The sequence below is a fragment of the Labrus mixtus genome, chromosome 20, assembly GCF_963584025.1.
Source record: "Labrus mixtus chromosome 20, fLabMix1.1, whole genome shotgun sequence".
Taxonomy (NCBI): domain Eukaryota; kingdom Metazoa; phylum Chordata; class Actinopteri; order Labriformes; family Labridae; genus Labrus; species Labrus mixtus.
The window spans coordinates 5078342-5103671 of NC_083631.1; the positions used below are offsets into that span (position 1 = coordinate 5078342).

Here is a 25330-nt window from a genome sequence, read left to right on the forward strand (position 1 = left end):
GATTCTATAGCTGCAATGCACCAACACTTTGTCGTGACTGGGAATGGGGAGGGGTGTGTGTGGTGGTTTTGCTCTAGTTTTGATTTATTTAAGACTTCCCACAAAACACACTGTCTCAAACTCAAATGTTTTTCTCTGTATGGTTTATTTTCAGTTGTTATTAATATCATTGGTGCTGAGATTCTGCAGATAATAATTTGTTAATTGAAAATGGATAGAGATAATAAACTTGAATAACATTGTGACTTTGCATGAATAATAAACTGTTTATTTAAATGTCAGTATACACATAATCACTTTTCCCTAAGAATAGTACTTTTGTTCTTGTTTTATTAATAGTTCTTTGTAATTTCAGTCTTGAATTTGTTGCTAAACGACACAACACATACATAATGCGTATTTAACTAAATGTGCAACTATGCAGTGAATACTAAACTTTAGTAAATCACTCATCTTTGTATTTTCAAGTTAAAAACAAATATTTTGTCAGCAGAGCAGCTATTGAGACTTCCATTAATTAAAAATATATAAAATAAAAAGGCTGATGATCCCCAAAATCTCAGCTCTGTAGATCATGCTCTGATTTAAATAAGGGGAATCTTTCTTCTTTTCCAGGATACACTTTTGCAGAAGGGTGTGCCCAGTCACTCCTGGAGATAATCTCTTTAAACTGTTTATCTGTGAAGCCACTGGGGGCTGCTGTTTATTACTTTTTCAAGTAAAAAAAAAAAGCCCTAAAGGTTTCCATTAGACTGTTACATTATAATGTCTCACCCCTGAAAAGTCACAGTTTTTATCATCTTGAGGCAGCTGGAATAGTAATACTGAATGTAGTCCATGCTGTATACACCCATCCCTTACAGCTCTTAATATAAGTAGATATTTTCACTATATGGGCCTTAATAGGGGCCTCGTGTTTTAGGTTCCTGTGGCTATATTTTAAATTGTATTATTTTTTCATACTCCGCCCCAAAAACGATTAATTAATTCAGCTTTTTTCTATTCAGTCGCATTTTTTCAGTTCTGTGAAATAATGCAAGAGTTTACTCCATGCAAAGGGTTTATAGGAGGAGAAGAGGAGAGGGTGGGGAGTTTTGGTGGGTGCGCTCTTTGCGGTCAATAACAGACGTCCTCACCAGTCTCCCACCACACCCTTCCACAAACACGTGCTCGTTACCTTTTCAGTTCTTACCGAGTGCGTGCACGTAGCCTACCTCTACCAAACCCCTCCCATCAGCAGTCAGCCCCTCTCTCCTCCCGGCGACTCAACCAAGACACACGCATCAGCTCCAAGTTACCGGCAATCACCAAAACGGAAACAAGAAAACAAGTAGGCTATATTATTGAATTTTTTCAAGTGGGAGTTTTTTTGGATTAAAAAAATTGGAGCATTAAGGCATTTGAAGTAAAGTAAATGCTTGGGGCCAAAAGAAGTGCAGCTATTTAGGCACAAAGTCGACTTTTTTTTTGTCTTTATACTTCTGAAACTTAAAAAATTCTACTCCATTTGAAAGTTTGTAGCTTATTCACTGTGCAGCAGGTATTCTTTTTATCCTGAAGTTGACTAGAAAACATCTTTCAAGAATTAAAAGAGCTGCTAGCTTTGTCAAACAAATGTAGAATCAAAACTACTGTATGTTATCATAATATAGAAATGTAAAATGATGATTTCAGGTTCGAACTGTGTTGTGGAGGTTGCTGAAACCTTCTTTAGTTTTATAGGTTTTGGAACCTGCATCACTACATTTTATTTTGCTGGCTTTTCCCTTTACAGCTGGTACAATATGGTGGTTTATGCTTCTGAGATCTCGACTTATTATCTCTTTATCTTGGTCTAACAACGTTGATTTCCTGTGGCGATGAGATCATTTAACAGCTGTTTTCTCGTGATCTTGAGAAATAAACGTATTCTTGGGAAACCATTAGGCTTCCTTGCGAAAATTAGACTAAAATTTAAGCTCTGATAGAAAATGTAAACGAAGTAAAATTAAATCTAGGCCTACACTATTTGATAAGAGTTTCTGGACAACCAACCAACAAACAAACGAACACACAAAAAATACAAATGTTCATATACTCTTTACTAAAGGGTGACTGAATAACTTTAATGTCGATCTGTATCGTTACTGACCAAAATCAGTGCCAGAGAAGTAGCCTAATTTGCAGTTTTATTAAGCAAATTATTGCACCTTTGCTTTTATTTTGAAAGGAACAGGCGGAAACGATCTGCGTGTTCTATCTGGCGTTACACTTCTACACATACAGGCGCGCTTCTTGCGACTGGACTCCTGTCAGCGCACAGAAGATGGTGGCGGCTGCGCCTGCTGCCTCTGCGTTTTCCGCCGCGTCTGGATATTGCAAACATTTCCATGCAGGTGTCGACGCTGCTGTGACGCGCGGGTTATGGTCAGATAACAGAGGGGAGACCATCTCATCTCACTCTGGGCCATCAGGGGGATGGAAAGGCTGGACGATGCTGCAGCCCTGATCCACTGAATTCGCCTTGGAATTGAGGAGAATTATTTAGAGGTATGAAGATATTCTCGTGTGGGTCTCATGCAATTCAATTAAAGTGGCGGGATCAAGGAAGCACTCTGCTCTAACCTGTGGGACTGCTGGTGTGGGGAGGGGGGGCGTGGAGCGGAGGTGGAGACCTTTCAATTAGCCTGACTCTCTCCGGGCTTTCGGTGTCTGCCATTTAGAGGAGGGCTGATCTGCTGTGGGCAAACTTTACTTCAGAGAAATGAAGGACTGCTGAAGGCTGCATTTCCTTTTTCCCCGTCATGATATAGCCTCACTAAACTAAGACTTTTTGGTACAAAGGATTTGAGGAGACACGAGTCATTGACAGCAAGGCTCCAGCACTTAAACAAAATAGTTTTTGTTGGTGTTTTTTTTTTACTGCACACCACTCAAGCATGTTTCCTGCAGACCTCTTGCACACTCCCCTCGGGGTCTGGAGACACAGCGATGGTGGAGACTCCGGAGTATAGAAAGTGAAGGAACAGACAGGGCTCTGTCCAGGGAAGACGACGCAATTAGACCCTGCAGCAAGGGAAATACATTTCTGATGGCAGTTTTTTTTTTTTTTTTGGAGTTTATGTTGCCACTATCTGGAAATACTGTGCGCCTAACAATTAAAGCAGGCAATTTTGGTTCAAGAAAATGAACAGCACAGCAGATCTCAAGCCCATGGGAAGTCTGCGAGCGTTGTTTTTTTTGGATTAAGTCCTGCTCAGACTTGTAAACAAAACGGAGTGAAGTTCAGGAAAAAAGTATTTATTTCCAGTGGAACCTTTTGCGTAAATTCGGATGAATATTTGAAATGGACAAAAACTGCCGATTGAGTTGGATTCTCCACACTCATACTTCTCAAGAAAACCCGTAAAGGCTACTTCGTCTCTCCTTTCTTATTTCTATTTCAGATTTTTCCTTCAAGCTCTGTCTATTCTAATTCTTTGGGTTTTCCCAAATTTTCTTCAAATGAGTGAAGCAGTGGACTTGGATTGGAGCAGAGCAGGCATCAAGTGATCCTCGCAGTCTCAAGTGCGTCAAAACAGAGGGGAATGTAGAGGAATGCAGGGACTGACGTCAAGAGGGCCAATAATGAACTGTTCACAATCTTTGAAAAGGTCTACTAGACTTCTAAGAGCCACTAGTCACCTCACTCAGTGGAATTTTCTCTGAAAAGGTGTTTTTGTTTCTGCTCTCCTTTTCCACTTCAAGAGTAAACAATCCTACAGTTGTTATCCTGTGACCTCATAAGTTGCCTTACTTCTTGATCTAATTTGTCCTCAGAAGAACTGTCCCTACTACATAGCCTTTGATTTAGGGGACATTAAAAAACCACCATGGCATCCCCCCAACATCAACAACTGCTGCCTCACAACACAGAAGTCAGCTGTGACTCAAGTGGAGATGGAGGCGTCTCGGTGAGGATTGGCAGCAGTGTCAAACACAAGCATGGAGGCGGGCCGCTGGGTTCAATCGGAGGAGGCTTCATGGGGGGGTCCAAGCACTGTAAGTACAGCATCTCGTCCAGCTGCAGCTCAGGAGAGTCCGGCGTCAGGAAGCCAGCGGTGAAAAGCTTTCGAACACAGAGGAAGATGCCTCAACTTTTTGAGAGGTCCGCTGGTCATTTCTGGAACCCGAAGTTTGACTCCTCAATCCTGGAGGAGGCCTGTAGAGAAAGGTGTTTCCCTCAGACCCAGCGACGCTTCCGCTACGTACTCTTTTACCTGATTGTTGCTGGCCTTCTCTGGGGAGTTTACTTTGCTGCGAACCCGTCCCGCTGTGACAGAACTGCCTTTCTCATTCCCACTGCCTCCTTCCTCATTTTCTGCTTCCTTCTTTTTCTTTTAACTTTTACAAGACTCTACTCTCGCTTCTATAACCAGGCATCTCTACTACTCGTCCTTGTAACCTTTGTCTTGACCCTGGCCCCCCAGATCCAAACTCCCAGCTTCAGGGAACCAGAGACTCCTGCACCTACAATTGATTTGGAAGAATTTAGTGGTATGGGGCCAACATACAACCTGTCCTACAACACGCTTGTGGGAGGTGGCACTTGGTCCCCCTGTCTGTCTCCTGTAGGCACCTTCTCCCTCTGCATTGAGGTTCTTCTATTGTTGTATAGTGTTCTCCATGTTCGCCTTTATGCTTCTGTCTTACTCGGGTTCCTCTACTCTGTCTTTTTTGAATGTTTGGGCTGGCTGCACCTGACACAGGCTGAGGATAACTGGAACTTGACCTATCAGTCTGACTTAGATACTTTAAGATGGCTGGGCCCAGCCAAAGCTCTTCTTCACCTCTGTGCCCATGCAATTGGCATCCACCTGTTCATCATGTCCGAGGTGCGGTCACGCAGCACCTTCCTTAAAGTGGGACAAGCCATTATGCACGGCAAAGATCTGGAAGTGGAGAAAGCCTTGAAGGAGCGAATGATCCACTCTGTCATGCCCAGAATCGTGGCTGATGAACTGATGAAGCAGGGCGATGAGGAGATCGGGGATAATTCTGTTAAACGATACTCCACCAGTGGTGCAGCTGCAGCCATCTCCAGCCCTAAAAACAACAAACGCAAGAAAACCTCCATCCCTCGAGGTCAGATCATCTTCAGGCCCTTCAACATGAAACGGATGGAACCAGTCAGCATCCTCTTTGCAGACATTGTTGGCTTCACAAAAATGTCTGCCAACAAATCCGCTCACGCCCTCGTTGGGCTTCTAAACGACTTATTTGGACGTTTTGATCGACTTTGTGAGCTCACCGGCTGTGAGAAGATCAGTACCCTGGGAGACTGTTACTACTGCGTGGCCGGATGCCCTGAACCCAGGCCAGACCATGCCTACTGCTGCGTGGAGATGGGCCTGGGCATGATTCAGGCTATCGAGCAGTTCTGCCAGGAGAAGCGGGAGATGGTCAACATGAGGGTGGGTGTCCACACTGGCACTGTGCTGTGCGGCATCCTCGGCATGAAACGCTTCAAGTTTGACGTCTGGTCGAATGACGTCAACCTGGCTAACCTGATGGAGCAGCTGGGCGTGGCTGGGAAGGTACACTTATCACAAGCTACTGCCAACTTCCTGGATGATCGCTACCAGCATGAAAGCGGACAAGTCATTGAAAGAATAGGACAGAGTGTGGTGGCTGACCAGCTCAAAGGTAAGTGTACTATGTAAATGTTTTGCCTTAATGACCATGATGTAGTTTCTTATCTTTACCTCCTTTTATACTGTGGCTTGCAGTTTGAATTATCTTTACTCTTTGTTGATACCTGTAAAGAATTAAGCTCCAAGGTCAGCAGCAGTTGCATCCTTAGAGGCTGAAACAGTGAGACCTAGAGCCTCGATTAACCCCCAATGAGCCGACACACTTTTTGAAGCATCTTAAGTTAATGCCATGTAATGCGTCCGGTGGTTTGATACAGTTGCACAGAAGCATTTGCATTGGTCAAGGTCGTTACTGTTTTGCATCACGTATACCAGGCACACATGGCTTGCAAGGGTTTGAGTCAGACGTTAGGGCCCTCTCTGGTATTGGTATTATGTGATTGTATCTCAGCCGGATGCAATCTTTCCTCTCATCCTCTCTTCTCCCCTGTCCCTATCAACTCTTTGTTCTCTTGTTCAATTAGATTGCCTTCCAGACGTCCTCAATGTGTCCTGTTCTCTTTACCTCACTCTGAACCCCAGCGATCGCTTTACGACTTAATGCAACCGTCGCCCCGTCTAATATTTCCCTGCAGGTTTCTCTTCTCTAACCTCTCGATCTTGTCTTCCCTTTTCCTTGCCTCGGATCCACTACTGCTTTTATTTGATACATTTATGCAAATCACCCTAGTGAAGCTAAACGTTGTCTTAATGGCTCTTTTCATCTCTTGAGGCCGGCTGATCCATAATCACTCGGTTTAAGTGATGTGACGGTGTCTTAGTAAAATTTTGCTGATGGTGTTCATCTGCCCTTTCAAATTAGCATTATTTTGGTTTCAATAGATGCTGAATGTGCCTCACTGGAGGCTGCGTGAGAGATTTAGTACTGTGCACTTTAGGCATGGAATAATAAATACTGGTAATGCAGACGGATTAACAATTTAATTGTACACATTTATTTTTTATTCACTATATAAAACATGTTGGCATGTGGGTTGCCAATTGCTTCTTAGGAAACGAGATTGAGCGAGATTGCCTCTTGTTTACAAGGCTGCAGAAAATAGATTTATGGGCCGGCATTTTCTCCTCATCTGTCAGGTTAATGAGTGACTACCTCTCTTACTCTTCTTTTTTTTCCATTGTAAAGGATAAATGTGCTACCTGCAGTGTTGTCACCCAGCTTCCTCCCTCTCCTCTTTTCCCTGCACTCCTTCATTGCCCCCATCATGTATTAAGGTCCCGTCCAAAGATTTATGCTCTCCATCTTGATCTGTTGTGCCAGTGAGAGAGCTGGCTGTCAAGAGAGAGTTGTTCTCCAGTGATGTAAAACTCCCTCCACTGTCTGGCTCAGTCTCTGTTAATCACTTGGGTAACATCGCAGGCAGGCATGGATCCTGGCTGTGACTGCTCCCTGTTGCCTGACTCAGAGGTAAATTGCTCTGACCTGAGCACTGATAGCTGCGCAGCTGTCTTTTATATTTTCCTTTTTGAGTTAGTACAATGGTTAATTTTTTCACAAACAATTTGAGTGACCTCCCCCCCCCCCCTCACCCTGCAATTTCAACATTCAGGAGTCCATATTGTCCTACTTAAAGCCTACTGTTGTATTTATACTTGCTGCTCATTGTAGCAGAGGTTCACATGAGGTGCAGTCATGTGTGGTCAGCCACATCCTGTCGGCTATTCAGCTCTGACCTGAGGTGGAGATGTTGTGGTTCAGTTTACATCCCAGTGGTTGATAGCTTACATAGTTGATAGTTTAAGTAAGACAGTTTGATGACATTGCAGTTAGCTGAATGATTAATTCCTTAGTCTGCAATCAATTTTCTGATCAATTTATGAACTGTTTAGTCTGCAGAAATCAGCCAATAGCTGACTTTTGATTAGTCCAATGAACAGTCAAAGAATAAATGGCGATGTTTATTTGTCAGCTTTTAAAAGAAAAAAGAAACAAAACAGAGAACGTGTTAATAGATAGTAAAATATTTCAATCATACATGTAAAGGTTGCTGATTAGTTTATGAAATTATATCAGCAAATGACGTTCTGATGACTCCAGTTATCTACGTTTGTAAAACTTACTCTGCAAAACTCAAAGATGTGTAGTTAACAATGACATTAAACAGAGAAGAGCAACAAACTTTTACATAAGTGAGGCTGTATGCAGTGATTTGTTTTGTTTTTTAGCCTAAAAATGTACATGAATGGTTAACTAACTACAAAGGCACAGATTAATTTACTGTCAGTTTACTCATTGATAAATATCAGCAACAAATAATATTTGGCACATAACCAATAAGGAAATAAATCTTAAACCACAGCACAGCCCACTTGAAGGGCAGACATAATCTGATCAGTGTAGCCCTCTGGGCTCCTTGTCTCTGTAATGGGCTCTATGTGAGGCCAGACCTGGTTGGGTTTTGCCTTTTCCTCTCTAGAAACGTGAGCTATTTTTGGCTCTGTTTCCCTGGAAAATACCCGTCTATGTCCTTCCTTTGTGCTTAATGCAGAATGATGGCACCTGCAGAAGATTATCCCTTCGGAGGAGACTGTCGGTGTGGCCTTATCTTTGTGCTGATGACAGAAGCACCACAGATAGTCAGATATGGGTTTTCTCTCTCTCGATGGCTCTTTGTTTTCGTGGGAAATAGAATTGTTTGCAAGCTATTGGCCAATGGTTTTGTTTATGACAATGAGAATGCACAAAATGTGCTGATTATTCATTACCGGTTCAATCTGTGACACTACAATAGAAATGCAGGATGACGCAGCTGCTTCTTTAAGAATCTTTGTATACAGTCTGCTACAGCAGTGTTTAGTGGCTCAATGGCAAACATATATCATCTATTGTATTAAAAGCAATGTATGAACAATGTGTGAAACAATGTGACTATTCAAGTGGGTTATCTTGTAGAGATGAACCTATAGGTGAGAATTATCCCCTGAATCTAAATTTGGCTCCCTCTCACAGATCTCACTGAATCTGAAACTCACTGAACAACAAGAGTCAGCAGACAGACAAAGGGTTAAAGTAGAGATTGAAACAAAGTGGAGTCTTTTGCAGACTCCGAAAAGCCGGACATTTTTCTCAGGGGTTTGTTGAAATGAAAAACAGGGTAAATATTGGACTAATATTCATCAAATTACAAGAAACCAGATGCCAATTCTCCAAATGAATGATAACATTGCTCTGTAACGGCTGGCTTTGTAGATCAGCATCAGCTTGTCAGTAAGTTTGCCATTAGAATTGAACAAGTGATCTCATCAGTGACGGTTGTGTTCACAATTTGTTTCTACAAAAAATGGAAATCAGTTTTGTCCGATGAATGATTTTGCTTTTGAGAGTTTTTCCTGGTTTGCATGCCCCTCAGCTCTTCTCTGGAATCATCCGGACTGTCACTGTACCACAGTTTGGAAGAGAAAACATATCCAAATGAATGCTAGCTGCTCCACTTTAATGATCTAAAGAGCTTTCAATTGTCTGAGCTATTTTGGTATAATTTCACAGGCCCTTTCTCTTTGCCAGCTCTTATTCATTTGATATAATAATAGGTAATAATTATAATATAACAAAAAGAACACTCTGGACCTGCTCAACAAAAAAAAGATTGATTGATTGATTGATTGATTATTATAAACACGATCGTCAGTAACCAGCTGCCTTGTGTAAAGCCTGATATCAGATTCATTTTGAAGTGGTGAGCATGACCTTTTCTAACTTAACTGCTGAGTAAAGCTGTGTGGGGCAGCTGTGCACAGTATACATCCCTTCAAGAGCAGCTCTCTCCTTTGTGTCCCGTGGGAGATATCTAATAAAGCGAGACCGGGTTATCTCCCTGGCTAAAGTGATTAGTGTTAGTCATTTTCCATCATATCTTCCCACACTGGCCTGGTGATATCCCGACCCAGAACACATCAGCTGCCAACCAGCCGTTTTATCGCAAGGAATGGTATTGATTTCCTACAACGAGGCTTTCATGGCTGTGTTTATATATGATGAGAAGATGAGCGAGGTTTGAATGTCGTGGATATCAAAGAACCAACCATGAGGCTATAAATCAGAAGATTATATGAATTCTGGTCCATGAGATTAATTTATCTAGATTACTTGTCCAACTTTAAGCCTTCAGAATAATAATTGATATGACTGACTCGTGCTGCAAATAACCCTTGGGGTGAATGATCTTCTTCCTCACACTGGATCTATTACGTTTTGCTCCACAGCAAGTATTAGTTATATGGAGAGCCGTTTGTGCTCTGGGAGACTCACATGCACATACACATTTCACACTCCCTGCCATTAGTGTGGCACTCCTTAGGGATGTGCCGTCAGTCAGCAAAACGTACCATATTTGCCCCAGACTCAGTGGAGGATTGCGTATAAAGTGACCTTGAGTAAGATAAAAGAGGCTGGTTTCGAGGTTACACTAAAAAGGAGTGGGAATGAAGAAATGAAGGGCAGAGCGAACAAGACACGTAGATAGATTGCCCTATACTGTCCTCATGTTTTTTCTGTGTGTCAGTGTGCGTTCACACCTGTGCTGCTGCGTGTTTGGTCCAGACTAAGGGGGGGAAAGGTTTCCATTGTTTCCTTTCTAATCACTTTTTTTTCCTGTTTACACGGAATTTACAAGCCAAATTGAGTATATAAGCACAATAATAAAGACTGAATACTATACAGAAGCTCTATTTCTATGATGCACTGCTCCTTAACCAATCAAAAACCAGAACTAATTAACACATGATCTAAAGAATTATAAACTGACCCCTGAAAACAGGTTTGTAAAGCCCTTGTGGGGAAATTAAATTCTGGTGACTGACAAAAGTTTATGTACCAAATAAAGGCTTCTGACGTGTGTATATATGTCTGTAGCTCACTCAAAGAGCCTGTAGAGAAATGGCTAATTATAAACAATATTGATGTTATTACACTGCAAATCAACTGCATGTAATTAATAAGGACTGATGATAAAGGCAGAATAAATAGGAAGCTTCTTTAATTGTAATGATTCTGGGCAACTCATACACCTGAACGTTTAAGCAGAACATTAGTGTTTATTACAATTTAGTCTTGTTTTTTTTGTAATTGAATCAATCACACTGATCAAAAGTAACAACATCATGTCCACAGATAGAACTTGCAAGATATAGACACTAACCATCATGCAGTGTTTTGTTATCGCCTGCAAGCTAACAAAAAAAAAAGGTACTCATGGAGGCGTCCATGTCGCTTGTCCGACTTGTTTCCAACTCGTTACTTGAACGCGGTCAACTGGGGTGTGACGTCATTGTCACCACGCACCACAATACCTGAAGCCCTTACTGTGTGTAACTGGACCATAGTATTGAGCAATAATGTATGGTGTCTTCTTCCCAGGCCAGCAATCTAAACATCTGACATTTTAGTCGGACTCCCAAGTCCAAATCAGTATGCACACACATTACTCAGCTGTACTGTAGATAGACAGCGGGATCCATAGTGAAGTGAGGATCTCTAAGTGGAGTGGCTTACAGTCATGAGGGGATAAGGAGAGGCATACATAGCGTTAGTGAGTTGGTGAGGCTACAGTTGAAGCTGGTTGGATGCTTCTTAAAACCATTGATAAATATATCCTTGGATAACTTTTACAAGGCGTACTGAGTTTTGCATACCTCTGGGAGGGCACACTTCAGAGGCTGCCAAGGAAACAATACAGCCAGGGGCGACTCAAAGCTGCTGTATTGTATTGCAGTGACCGAGCCCTGCCTAGAACACCTTGGCTCTGCATGGTAGATTATAGTTCTGCCAAGAGAGTAATGGCATAATACATCAAGCTGCATTTTACAGTATCACCCTGCACTGTGTATTATGGTTCAGCACAGCATGTCATTGAAGCCTGCAGCAATGCAATCTCACCATTAATCATTTTTTGGCCTTATCATACTGAGCAAGTCTGCAGAGCTTCAAAGTGTCTTGTCAGGCACTGCAAACATGGGGCCATTGTGGCGACGTTGTTAAAGGTCTACGATGTGGTGATTAGCTGGATTTCATAGCTGAAGTCATTTTGGTTATCTGCTGTGTCACACTGTAACACAGCAGGATCAGACTACCTCTACTTGTTCAGGAGGACTGTGCTGCAAGGGTAGTGCTTGCTGCTTTGACCCAGCAAGCAATAACAGATTAGTACTCTGGGACTGTAATGACTTTCTGGATCAAGAGCAGAAAAGCAGAAAGCATAGTATTCCAAAGGGCTGCAATTGATCGTATCTGCACAACCCAGGGTTATTTCTATTGAGCTGATACTTTTAGAGATTTTCCTCTGGACAACTATGTATCCTGTTGTGCTGCACTTAATCCTGCCAAGTGTCAGTGTACCCTGCACACCTCCAAGTCCCCCTTTAGGGGACGGCCGTCCTGTTGGCTTAATGGTTAGGTTTCCTAGCCTCGGTCTAGTCTGACTGAGATGACCTGGGACAAGATGGATGACAGAGTCTGATATCAGTGCCCCCACAGTCTGTCGGAAGGCAGAAGGCACACATGTGATCTGCCACCATGGCTGAGCCGGTAGAACAAACACATCACTAGTGGCACGTGGTGTAGAACATGATACACAAAGTGCTTTCTTGCACACACTCATTCACTTTGCTCAGAAGCCCCTAGCCTCTTAATTTAATAAGTGAAACACACAGATCAATAACAGTGGCAATGCTGAAAAGGGAGACTTACCTTTGATCATGCATCGCAAGAATCCTTTGCTGTCTACCAACCAGAGTTTAATAAAGAAGTAAAGAAGTACAGTTATAATAAATGATTATGGTCGCTATTGTGACCACATGCCATTAGTTTAACATTGTATTATTTTAATCTTGTATTGACTATAGTTTTTAGTAACTTTGTATTTTTACAGTAGATTTTCCCAGATAAAAACCCATAAAATGTTCGTTATCATTGATCTAATCACACTTTTGTAATCACTAAACAATTTTCTGTCGTTTTCAAGCTCCTACAATCTTCCAATCACATCATTGAGTTTGGTTTTAAACTCAATAAATGGTAGATGAATTGATCAGCAGATACTTGTATGCATACAGTTTTGATAGAAAGCTGTTTCTGTCATTCATCGAGCAAATGAAACCAAGCATTCAATAATTTCAGCTCCTCCAATAGAAAGTATCTTTGGGTTCTGGACTGTTGGTCAGAGAAAAAACGGAAAAAACATGCAGAAAGAGCCCAGCTCACCCTCTCTATGCAGAGTTTAGTCTTCTCCCCTCAGGCAGACGGTGCAGACTGCCTGTGGTGAAGACTAAAAGGCATCGGGTCTCATTTGGACCTGCTGCTATTTGTCTGTTAAATAGCAGTTGAATTCTAATTTGTTGCTCATTGCACACTGCACTTTCCCCTTTATCATTTTTATCTGGATGCTGGAGCATCTCTGCTGGGCTTCATGTTTCATGTTTATGCACTTGATGTTTGGATTATTTATTAGTGTTGTTTATGTATTTGAATTTCTCCAGCGGCAAACAAATTTCCCTGTGGGGACAATTAAGATACCTTTGACGTTTGTTACATGTATTGCCCTATTCACCTGCAAAAAGATAGTTACATCCTTAGCTGCTCCAGGTTTTAGCTGCTCCTTTATATGCCATCAAATTGTAGGGTAATGCAGGAGAGCTCATGTCGTGCAGGAATGCATCGGTCTGCTGTTCGGCGCTGGTCGTATGACAGATAATTACAGTGTCCAATAATTAGCCCGTTACTCAGAAGCAGAGGATGGAGGAAGTTTTGTTCTGCAGGATAAATGATTTTATGCCATCTTGAAATGTTTTGCTAAAACGTCAACATGCTTTGGCACAGCTTACGTTTGTAAAGGAATCTTCCTGCTGCAGACTCCTTTAGTGAAGCACAAAGCTTATCGGTTTTATCAAACACTGTAGGAATTGTCACATATGGAAATATGCTGGTAAGATTTGCATGTGTATTTTCTTGCAAACATAACTTCCTCGCCTGCGAACAAAGACACCGCCCTCCCCAGAAAAATAGAGAAAGCAGAATAAGAGGCGGAGAGTTGTAATGAAAAGAGAACAGAAACAGATGGAAACAGGAAAATGAATGGAGTTACTCCTTCAGGTTCATCCCGTTCAGGGCTCCACCTGGCTCACAGTCATAACACCAGCCTCCGCATCACACATGGGAGAGGACATTTCCCATCTGCAGCAACACACACACCAACTCCAACTCTGCCTCCTGGGCCTGCCAAGGCTAATTACCATGGCAACGGGCAATTGAATGGGGCAGGGGGTCAGCTGGAAACTGAAGGCTTTTTTTTTTTTTTTTTTTAGATTGAAGGACTGGTGACTGGAAGAAAAGGGGCAGGTTGACTTTATTCAGTTAAGACCAGGTGGTTAAAGCCAAGCAAAGGACTATTTTTGTGTCAGCAAAACGATAAGTAGCTGGGCACGTGCAGAGATTCTTTACAGCAGCTCTAAAGAAAACCTTCACAGATACAAATCGTGTAGTTCTGACTCGTAAAGAATTGTAAACCTTGAACAAGTGAAAGGACAGGTCGAGGCAGCTGTGTTTGTTCTTCTCTTGCTGTTATCTGTACTTTTGGTTCTTGGTTTCAATCTTTGCTGGTAAACTCTGACTTGAACTGTGTATAGGACTGAGCTTACTCTCCTCACAGCCGTTCAGGTGATAAATTGATATCATGAGTCATTGATGCATCCTAAGCTTTTCTCCTTTGTGATCAAGGGTATAGGAAATACCAGCACTCCTCCTCCTAACAGACACACACTAGCCTTCACGGACATTGACGGATGAACAGCTCACTCTTAAGGTGACACCCACAATAACCCCCCGCCCATCCTTCTACACGCACACACTCACTAGCGCACAATTACTTTTTTTGCATTTTGTGTTCGTGGAAAATGCAAACAGCCACACAATTATGTGCTCCCTGTCCTTTGTTTTTGGGCTGCAGTCACTCGTTAGTGTGCACAGCGGGACCGTGTGTGTGATAAATGGCTGTGTGAATAATGAATGAAGGAAGATGACGGGGAGCCAGTCCGCCCTGAAGCACTACACAGCACTCAGCCTGAAAGGATTGACTGTGTGTATGTATAATATACAGTAAAAGTGTGTTTCCCCCCCTGAATCTTTTTTTTTGTGTATTTGTGTCCATTATGCATACCCAAGTACTTTATTATTAGCACCGCAGGCTGAGAAATGAATGTTTCTTCTGCCCCGGCAGAAAGATGGAGCCCACTCTCTTTCTGTGTTACTGTGGATTCTATCACGCTGCAATCTCAAGTGTTGGAAAAATGAAGCTCAAGGAAGTGCAAAAACCTGCACTTCCTCAAGTGTCCACTGTGTTTATTATGTTCCAATATGGCCATCGATGGACTTCAAAAGTCTGCAGATACCAATAAATGACATCACTGAGACTGCGTCTATTCATACAGTTTGAGTTTTGTGTAGCATAGCAAGGAATGTTAAGTCATGTTTGTGCATATAAAAAATGTTGCCAATGATTTTGTGCATTTAAGTGTTTAGAGGTTTGCCTACAATTTTTTTTTTAAGATTTATTTTTGGGCTTTTTGTGCCTTTATTGTAGAGCTAGGACAGTGGATAGAGTCAGAAATCAGGGAGAGAGAGTAGGGAATGACATGCGGGAAAGGAGCCACAGGCCGGATTTGAACCCGGACCGCCCGCCTGAAGGACTACAGCCTCCACACATGGGGCGCGCGCACCAACCACTGCGCCACCAGCGCCCCTTGCCCACAATTCTTTGTTGGATTCATTGAACTGCTACTCACCTGTCTTTTAAAACATTTGTAGTTTTTTTAAAGCGTCAGTACTTTTTGATTCTTTCATAATTAAAATAACAGAGATGGTTTAGTTTTAAAACACGTGGTATTGCAAAGAATCGGGCAAAAATAGGCTTATCGATAATTTTGACAACCTTACTGATTACACTTAATCCAAAAAATCTAAAATATCTTTTCCTCCACTCCAATTACTTACACTTATAAGCCCACATGAACACAAATACTGATAGTTTAACTGCCACAAAAAGCAGCCTGGCATGAGGAGCTGTTGTGTCTGAACCAATCTCCCTCCTTTGGCTGCAGCATCCCTCCATGTGCCCCCTCCAGCTGTCAGCTGCACCTCCACCCACGCACTCTACAGCCCCAAGAGTCCCCCATGCTGTCACCTTTTAAGGCCATTTTCTGATTTACTGCATATGTGTGAGTGTTTGTGCTAGGCATCTGATATATTCCCAACAGAGGTCATTCCCCATATTTGTATCACTTTTCGATCCGTCTCTCTTGGTGTCACTCCTCCTTTCTGCTTTTTCCTGTTTATTGTTATTTTTCTACCCTCCATCTTGCTGCTGTCTCCTTCTGCAGCTGCCTGTGCTGTTTGCTAAATGACACCTTCATCAACAAACAATACAGCAATCCTTATCTTAACAGGCGGCATATCACGTTGTTTCCTGCCCTACTTTTTGTGCTTGACCATTAGATTAAATGAACGTGTCCTTTATGCTTTTAAAGAGGAGGCACACAGCTTGTGTCTCTGTATCACAGGCAGAATATGATTCAGGGGTTTTGTGTTGTAGTTGGCGTCCTCTTTTACTCTCGCTGTATCACTGGCCTGCTTTAGATAAAGAGTCCTCAGGGAGTGGCGCAGCGCTCAGCACAAGATCCAGCAATTTTCATTGTCAATCCCTCTGTGAAGATGCCATTACTCAATATGTTAATCAAGCAGAGACTGTGGTATTAAAGCCATAGAGGATGAAAGGTGGAGCATAAGCTGTTTGCTTTGATCATTTACCCAGAGCCACAAACTCAGTCATTGTTAAATCAATAGACGCTGCTCATACTGTAGCTGTGGGTCATGTGGGCATCTCAGTCTGACTCTGACATGATTCAGCATGTGAAGAAATTTAATACATGACTGTCACAGAAAAAAAAGTGTCCCCTTTTTTCTTTTAACTCCTGGACAGAAATTGTTAGATGAACTTTTCTCCGGCAATTTGCTCTTTTTTGAGAAGTGAGACAGAAGCCAGACACAAGAGGCTGATTCAACTTAAGGTTTTTTATCGTGATGCAGATACAAAATGGCAAAACCATGATTCTCTTCATGCAACATTTGTTACTAAATTATTGAAAGATATAAAGTGATGCAGGACAAGTGACAACTTTCCTGAGAACAGAGTATCCCCAGAAGGAGAATAAAATAATCACAAGGTCAAAGGAAGTGGGAGGGATGTATGAGATAACATACAAATGAAATAAACGAGACTTCTACAAAGATCTGCTTGTAATAGAACATTTTTATGACTGATGTGAATAACAATTTTGGATTCACTGGACTTTAAGTAATCAACCCAAAAAAATGGGTAGAGAAGCTCAAATTAGTATCTGAAAAAACTATTGTCTGAAAGCTCATTCATGAGCATAGCTTTGTAGGTAAGTTTTGTAGTGAGGGGAATTTCATTGGATTGTGTGGTTACTTGTTAAATTGCAGTTTAGTAAGTCCTGTCTCAGGACACCCAAAGGGGTTCACACTTTCTTTTTTTTTTGCATTTATTTTACAAGTGAAACACTCAAGGAACATTAATTTAATTTCAAGATAGATGCAAGCCAGATACTCTTTGAAACAGATCAGCAGGAAACAAGGTGACTGAACAGGTGTGCTGAATTGCATATGAAGCCAAATGGTGAAATGAAGGGAGGGGGATTAGCATTCAAAGGAGCACGCATGGGTGAAGGCTTTGACAGGAGAGAGGAGAATGGTGTAAAAAAGATGAGATGCAAAGTGAGTCTGAGGCTCTGGGATGATGTCAGCCGTGGCAACACTTGGCAGAAGAGAAGAGCCACCCGCCTGTGCTGTGATGAAGCAAATGAATATCGGCTTGGACACAAAAGAATGAGGGAGGATTGTTGGATTTTGGATGGAGAGACAGACAGTGAGGTACAGTGATTGACAAAATAGGGAGAAATCACGGGCCACTGAGCAAAGGCTGGAGAGGGGGCTGTTGAAGATTTTGGAGGGATGTCAACTGTATCTGTTGTTCTGCCAGTAGACCATGGCAGCCTGAGCCTGTCAAGGATGAAGGGATCAGAAGCGCAGAATACAAAATGAGTGTGTACGAGACAGAAACTGCCAAACCAAAGTGAAAGACTTTGGAGAGATGTCAAGTGTTCCGATTGTCCTTTTGAGTGTTGTGCGATCAGGTCGGATTGAATCCAGGAAAATAAAAAACACTGGCCAAATGTAGAACTTTTGTTTGAGTACTACCCCTGTTTACAGCATTGAGAGGAAGGATATTAACAGATTTTGTTGATTGCAACAGGAGGAGTGATCCTATAAAGACTTTCTGTGCTTGGACCGTCTGTTTTGTGTGTAAACTGAGTCGTATTCTGACGTCATTCACAGTTCAGACACTTGTTTTTGTCCCAAACCCTGAGAGCCAATGTGCTGAGAAAGCCCCGGCTGTGTGCAAGACTAGCTGTTTCTTTTGATGAACTCTGGCTTATATAACTCAAACCAAAAGGTCAGTGTGGGTTATCTGGATTTTTGAGTGTATGTGAATAACTATTGGGCTTCAGTATGTTGGACGTTTACATGCTAGGACTTTTTGGTCATTTGTGGTACCTTAATTTGTTTAATTACTTTAGAATTCAGTGACTTAAGCTCTTTTCCACACATGCACTCCTGAACATTTCTGGAAAATATGAGGACAGTCTGCCCCTGAATTTTTCCTAAGTTGTTCTTCAACACACGTCCTTTCCTGTCCGACTCTAGAGGGGGTCTATCTGAAGAAATAATGCAAAAAGGACGCCGCGGAATTCAGTGTAATGTTTACAGCTACAGAGTCTGATACTAGAATACAGTTCTTTGCCTTCATATCAATGCCAAGTGCAATTGGATATAGTCATGGATGTATCCTCAAAAGCATAGAAAACAACATACTAGAAGGCAGGAAAGAGTATGAAGCAACTTAACTACTTCCACCAAGATCGAACCGGTCACGCATCAGTTGAATGATATAAATTTAGTTCTGTATATATATATTTATTTCTCGTTTACAGCACATAGTTCTGTTTACATCTGTTTACATCTGTTAGTCCGATCACTGTCCACTTATATCTACTCTTTTTATATTTTATATTTTAAGTTAAGTTTAAGCTTTAAGTTGTATTTAAATTGACACTTTATATTTAGGTTAAAATGTTTCGTACTTGTTAATTTACTGCTCTGTGTGCCTATGAATTCCCCCTGGGGACAAATAAAGTTTTTTGAATTGAATTGAATAAATGTCATCATCTCCGCCGGCTTCCTCATGGTGAAATCTTCTGAATATTTCCTGCGTTCACAGATCAGCTCACCCGACTTCTTGCGTACATTTTTATTAGGGAGCTGGCAAGACAAAAAAAAAAGTAAAGTCAGGGGGCAAAATCTGGTTGTTTGCGGTCACACATGCAGCGAACCCTGAAAGTATGAAAAGTCTATTTGTTCCACAGCCTTACTCTCATCAACATGATAATACGGCTTAATGGGAGAATCAAAATTGTATCTAATGCTCAATTTGCATGGAATCATTGCATCTTATTGGAACAAAAAAAACATTATATAACAAACAAGTACAACTTGACAAAGAAGCTGTAACCAGCCTCCTTTAAAGCCAAAAGAAGCTCAGAACAAAAGTGTATTACTGAAATGTCAGCTTGTAGAATACAGTCTGTGCTGTATATTCACTAGTGCAAAGCAGCAGGATCCCTTCTTCACTTTGAAGTTATTATAGTAGCAGCAGACGTAAGATCACGTTCTCAAGGGAGTCGTTATGTTGCATTTAATTATTAGCAGGCAGTTGTTCGAGTATTTTTATTGCAACGTCTTAGAAAAATTGTTACATTCTACTTTAAGAGAGTAACCGACAGCAACAATTTACCAAGGAGAGGAAGTAAAATAATTGTTTTACTCTGGGGACAGAAAGACATAAATACTTTATATGGGGACATTTCATACTGAACTCTTTATTCATTGGAAATTTGATTGTGAAACATTTGAAAACGAATAAATCACATTGATCATAAAATCTTGAAAACCCATTAAAGACCGTCCTGCTCATTGATTCACCACTTAGCTGATAATGGCTTATTTCAACACTTAGTTAAGGAATGTCTCACATGGTAGAAACAGAATATCAGATTGACAAATCTCTCAGTTGTCTTCTTACAGTATTGTTATAAACTTCAAAGCCCTAATACAAAGAAATCATCAGAGTCTTACTTTAATAAAATATATTGCTGGCAGTGATAAAGCAGGCCGTTTGATTCTAGCCTATCGACATCTAACACAGTACACCATTTGGCTCATTTTGCATGTTGATGCAAGAAGTAAATGGAGCAAAGTGTGAAACATCTTCTCCTTTATTTTATTCAGAAGACAGTCTGTTAAAGACAAATCTGCATGACACTTTCTGTCATGGGGACAGTCTTTCCTAATTTGAAGTGTTGATAATTCTTCTCACCTTCCTAAATCCCTTTCACTGCCCCTCAAGTAACCTGGGGTAAGCAGAAGTGTTCAGCGGTAAAAAGGAAGGTCAACCCAAATCCCTCCCCCCCTCCAAGCCTTCCTTTACTCAGGAGACACACACACTCTCTCTCTGCTCCTCCTTTACTGTCAGAAATGACAGTGCGACTCCCTGGGTGATTCCTTATGAAAAATGTACAAGTGCCTTTCATGTTTTCTGACTGAATGGGTTCACCCCCAGACAGTGCACACAAAATAATTCATCCCACCACCACTACACACTCAATCCCACCTTTATTTTCTTAGTCCAGGCTCTTATTCTTGATTTTTTCCCCCCAAATCTCGGCCATCTCTACCTCTGATCTCTCCCTCGTCTCCCCGGGGAACCATGCCGCATTAATGAAGTCCTTCTAAACAGCCTGTCATACTGGACAGGTTTCCTCCTGTTCCTCCTCTTCCCCCAGGCAGGGACAGGATGTACAGTGTATCCCAGGATAGGGACGCAGTGGAGGGAGAAGGTGGGGGCCGCTTGCTGGCAGTGCCAGCTGGCATGAAAACCTGCCTGGCCTTTCAGTGTTAGTGTCTCTGCGCCACCTGCTCCACTGCCCTCCTGCTCGGATACCTGGCTCTGGAAAGCAAACCTGTCATTATTGGGGTATAAGGCACATGATATACTTGTGGGTTTTTATGTGTGTTAGTGCTGATCCAAGCACATTTTCTAACACTCCTTAGCTCAGTTGCCCTCTGTGTTCTGCTGCTTTTAGCAAAACTCCCCAGGACATTGACATCAGCTGCTTAGTCCCACTTGGGCTGCAAAGAGAGTGTTTAAAGGAAAGGTGTTGCGTTCAGATAAAGGACCACAACGTTCTCTATTTATGACTAGAATTCATGTGTTTTTTTTAACAATAATTTTTTTTTCCCATTGACTTTAAATACGACCATGCCCCCATGACGTTACCTATTGGTTCTGGACAACTGATTTCATTTTAATTTATTTTTTTACCATCGCCATCTTGTTCGCTTGGAGCCAGAATTGACCACATTTTAAAAAGAGGTTGAATAAGGTGACATGCTGCCATAGAGTGACAGGGAGCCACACCCAAAGCTAACTATTCTTTATTGTATTTTTTCATCTGTTTTTCCTCTATTTTCAAAACATAAAGGGTTCTACGTCTTCTCAAATTTATCAGAGGAGTCATTTATTGTAAATCTTAATATTATAAACTCGTGATGCTCCATCACATCCCTCATGCATCAGTACACCTCGGTGGATGAGGAGTCTTCGAGGGGAGAAGGATCAGTCTCCATGCACATAAACTTTTGAAATGAAGTGGTTACATCCACTCCTTACATAAAATCCTTCATGTTTTCCCCTGTTTTTTATGTTGGTCTGTTATCAAAAAAGGACAGTGTAAGGTTATGTCGCAGCCAGGCTTTTTGTACTTACTCATTTGCATTTAGAAAATTGGCCTTCTCTCAGCTCAGGGCCCATGGAGGGTTGTTGAATTGACCACTGCAGTCACGACTTTGCTTGCTGCATCAACTCTTTTTGTGCATGTTTGTTTGGCAAAACCAACCAACCTCACACTGAGCCCCTTTAAGCATCATATAAAAGAGGAGTTCAGGGGCGGCCATTGTCCCAGAAGAGCTCGGACATGCTATGAGGAGGCGAGAAGGAGGGAGTGGAGTTGATGGTGTTATTTGTTTTGCTTTTTTCACGTCTCTCTCCTCTGTCCTGAACAAAGGGGCTTGGAGAGCGAGATAATGTGACTGTGCTCTCACGAGGAAAGGTTATCTACTGTTCCCTGTCAGCTGATAGCATGGGACAGGACACTTCAAGTCCAATAATGATGCTCTTCAATCAGCCCAGGGTCATCTGAAACACAGATCATCAAACAGATGTGATAAAAATGGCCGATTTAAGTAGGGTTGTCATGAAACCAGGATTTTAAAATTATGCTTTTAACAATCAACTGATATGCATTTCATACTGTACCTGTTTTAATGCTACGGCAACACTACTCATCTGCTTTTCTATGGTTAAAAGTTACAAAGACGTAACTTTTGCATCTTTTTAAATTAAAAAAAATGATTTCAGAAACATCAGCATTTGCTAACCTGTAAATATGAATGCTCTATTTTGCTCGGGACAGCTTTTTTCTAAAACATGGCTGACAATGTGTAGTTTTTATAAGCTTAAATACATTTTTTATGCTATCAATCAATCAATCAATTTCCCTACAATTATAGGGAAAGAATTGTTGAGTTTTGTGACCTTTTCCTCTGCTGTGAGATCTTTACAGCACAGCTGTGTTCTGATGATGTTGGACGCTGTTGGAGTGGACATGCAGGGCCAGCTGTGGTCAGGCCAGTTTATCAGAGCCACAATTTATTGCGTGACAATGCTGCGATTTCAATTTCAACCCAGAAGGTTGGATCATAAAGACGCAAGATCTTCCGAGAATGTCCAGGAACAGGCCTGCAAACATTTGGAGACACTTGAACTTGTGTAACCCCGTATACAAACACTAACAGATCACATACGGTGCTCCACTGTAAGCCCCTGCAGTCCGTTTATCTTGCCCTTCTCTGGCTGACCGGACTCTGCCATGTGAAGTGATTTCTGAAACAAGCTGTCAAACCACAGGAAGGGATCAATCTAACATGCATCCTCATTAACCTTTCAGAGACATGGACATGGATTCCAGCCTTTAGGCACAGTTCTCTTTAGTGTGGCAAAAAGGCAGGTGCTGAAATGTCTGAAACCAAGCCAGCAGACACGTTTCATTTGAAATGAATCTAAGTGAAGGAGAGGGCAAGCCATAGCTATCATCTTCCCTTCATTTTTTCAATTTTTAAGTTTTATTTGAAAATTTGAGCTGTATTTTTAATCTTGTGTTCACCTTTCATCGGTTTTTGTGTTCCTGCCTGGCTTCTTGAATTTAATTGTCTTTCACAAGTGGGCTCTTTTGAAATAAGTCATTATTCTTCCCTCCACTATCAAATCTTCTCCGCTCTTTTCTGCCTTTCACCCTCTCTGATGGGCATATTATCGGGCTTGAAACGTTTCATTATCTTTAATAAGCTGTTACAGTGTTAGGGAATAGAGGCTGAATGGTCCAATGATTTCTGCTTCGGTGGATTTTGCCTACTCCTCGCTTCTAAAGTTTTATTATTATTCAGCAGGCGCTATCACATATGCAGCAGACATAGGTGTTGCATTAATCATGACTGTAAAAATATTAATAAACAATACAGGGTGACTCACATACTTGAGAAGTGTTGCAGCCCGAGACGGACATGACTGCCTCTTTGAGTCAAATGTTCCCAATCTGGCCTGTACAATTCTCAGTGAATAGACAAGAACACATTCACACCTAATCGCACTAAATCTCTACCCACCACTGCTATGAGACATCGTTTGACATTTCTTTGTTGCCTTACATACATCATTTCAAGATATCTTTATCTTTGTTTGCTGTGCAGCCATGGGGAGAAATGTTGAATAAAAAGCAAGGGATGAAAAACTTAAATGGGAGGGTAGACAGTAACCCTCTTGACCTATAAGAAGGAGCAGAAGTCAGTTTATGTCATGGCGGAAGGAAAGGATTTGATTAGCAAACTAATGAAATCAGTCAACCCAGTGTTTGTGTGTGTTTGTGTGTGTGTGTGTGTGTGTGTATTGTGTGTGTCACTCTCTCACATTCTCAGAAGCAGTCAGAAGCTCTCTCTCAGTTTCCTGCTGCCTCTTCTAGCCTCTGTGCCTTTCTGCATCACTGGTGCAGGGAATTAGTTCTTTGTTACTGCTGTTCACCGCCTTCATTTCCTATCCCTGGATCCTCATCCACCTGGCTATCGACCCAGCTACAGTGAAGCCATCTATATACACCTCCACTTGATGTGTGTATATGTGTTTGACTGGGTATGTAGGTGGATGGAGGGGGTGGTTTTTTTTTTCCGAGTGTCTCATAATTACAGTTGTACATGAGTCCTTTTGTGTGCATGTTTTCTTACGTCAGTATTTCTCCCATGAGAATAGTTTGTGCTTGTGTGTCACTGCAAAAGGATCTGTGTTATATGTGTGGTCTCTGCATGAAAGTGTGTTAAGTTAGACAGTGTGGTCCCCAGGGTGGTTTGGCACAGGCGAGGCGGGTGGCAGGCCTGTCTGAAGTACTCGTGCAGACAACGCTCAGGGCCCGAGGTTGTGGTTTCACTGACAGTGGAATTATGTGGCCAAGCACGCGGTCACAGGTACTTAATTATGCTGCTGACATATGCACAGTTTCCTCACAATGTCATTGTGCCTTGTCCCCACACGGTATATGCAAGCAAAGGGAAAACATATGGAGAGGAGTTCAGTCACAAACACACCTTTTTGGTGTTAATAGAATTACTTTATTGATCCCAAACTGGGAAATTGTGGCGTTACAGCAGCAAGTTATCCAAACACAATATGTGCAAAAAACACAATGTTAGCAAATCTAAACACAATATAATATTAAATACAAAGTAAATAAGCACTAAACATATCAAAACTAAGAATGAGAATATATACAACCAGGATTTAACTTAGCATTACTAGTCTTAAATATGAAAGATTAAATGTAAATGTGCAAAAACAGAGTTGTAAATGGACAGTATTGACATAGGGAGCTGTCCAGAGCTGTGCAATCAGTGATACATAAGTTAAAGTGCAGGAGTGTAGACATATTATCAGCAGAAACTATTCAATATAAGGCACATTCACCTGACAATTCCTGAAAAGCCTCTTATTTCAAGACATTAAAAGCCAAAAAATATGACCTTTATTACCAATAATGAGTCAAAATATCTGCCAATGCAGCGAGCAAAATTGACTTAAGTGTCATGAATGGGAGTTCTTTTTCTATTAAGTGTCATCTCAGTACACTCAACAAGTACATTTTGTTGGCTTCTTTGGCAGATATTTGTTCTCATTACAAGTAAATTAGGCTATATTTTAGTTTTTAATATCTTGAAAAAATGGCCTTGTCAGTTGAATGTAGCATTTATGAGATATTTCTGAATAGAAATGAGACAAAGTCACCTGCTAAGATTTGAGTTTTGCATTGTGTGTCAATTCTATGTCCCTCTGAGCAGAAAATTTGGCGACAAAAACCCAAACAAGTAGGGGACC

At 41.6% G+C, this 25330-nt stretch overlaps 1 protein-coding gene across 1 annotated transcript in view; it reads left to right on the forward strand.

Moving 5' to 3' along the window:
* Positions 1-2645: 2645 nt before the first annotated feature.
* LOC132953920 (adenylate cyclase type 9-like) overlaps positions 2646-25330 on the forward strand; it is a 35189-nt gene continuing 12504 nt past the window's right edge. The window contains exon 1 of the mRNA XM_061026292.1: positions 2646-5664. Within this exon, the coding sequence (XP_060882275.1) occupies positions 3852-5664 (1813 nt within the window). The 5' untranslated portion in view covers positions 2646-3851. The remainder of the gene's footprint in view (positions 5665-25330) is intronic.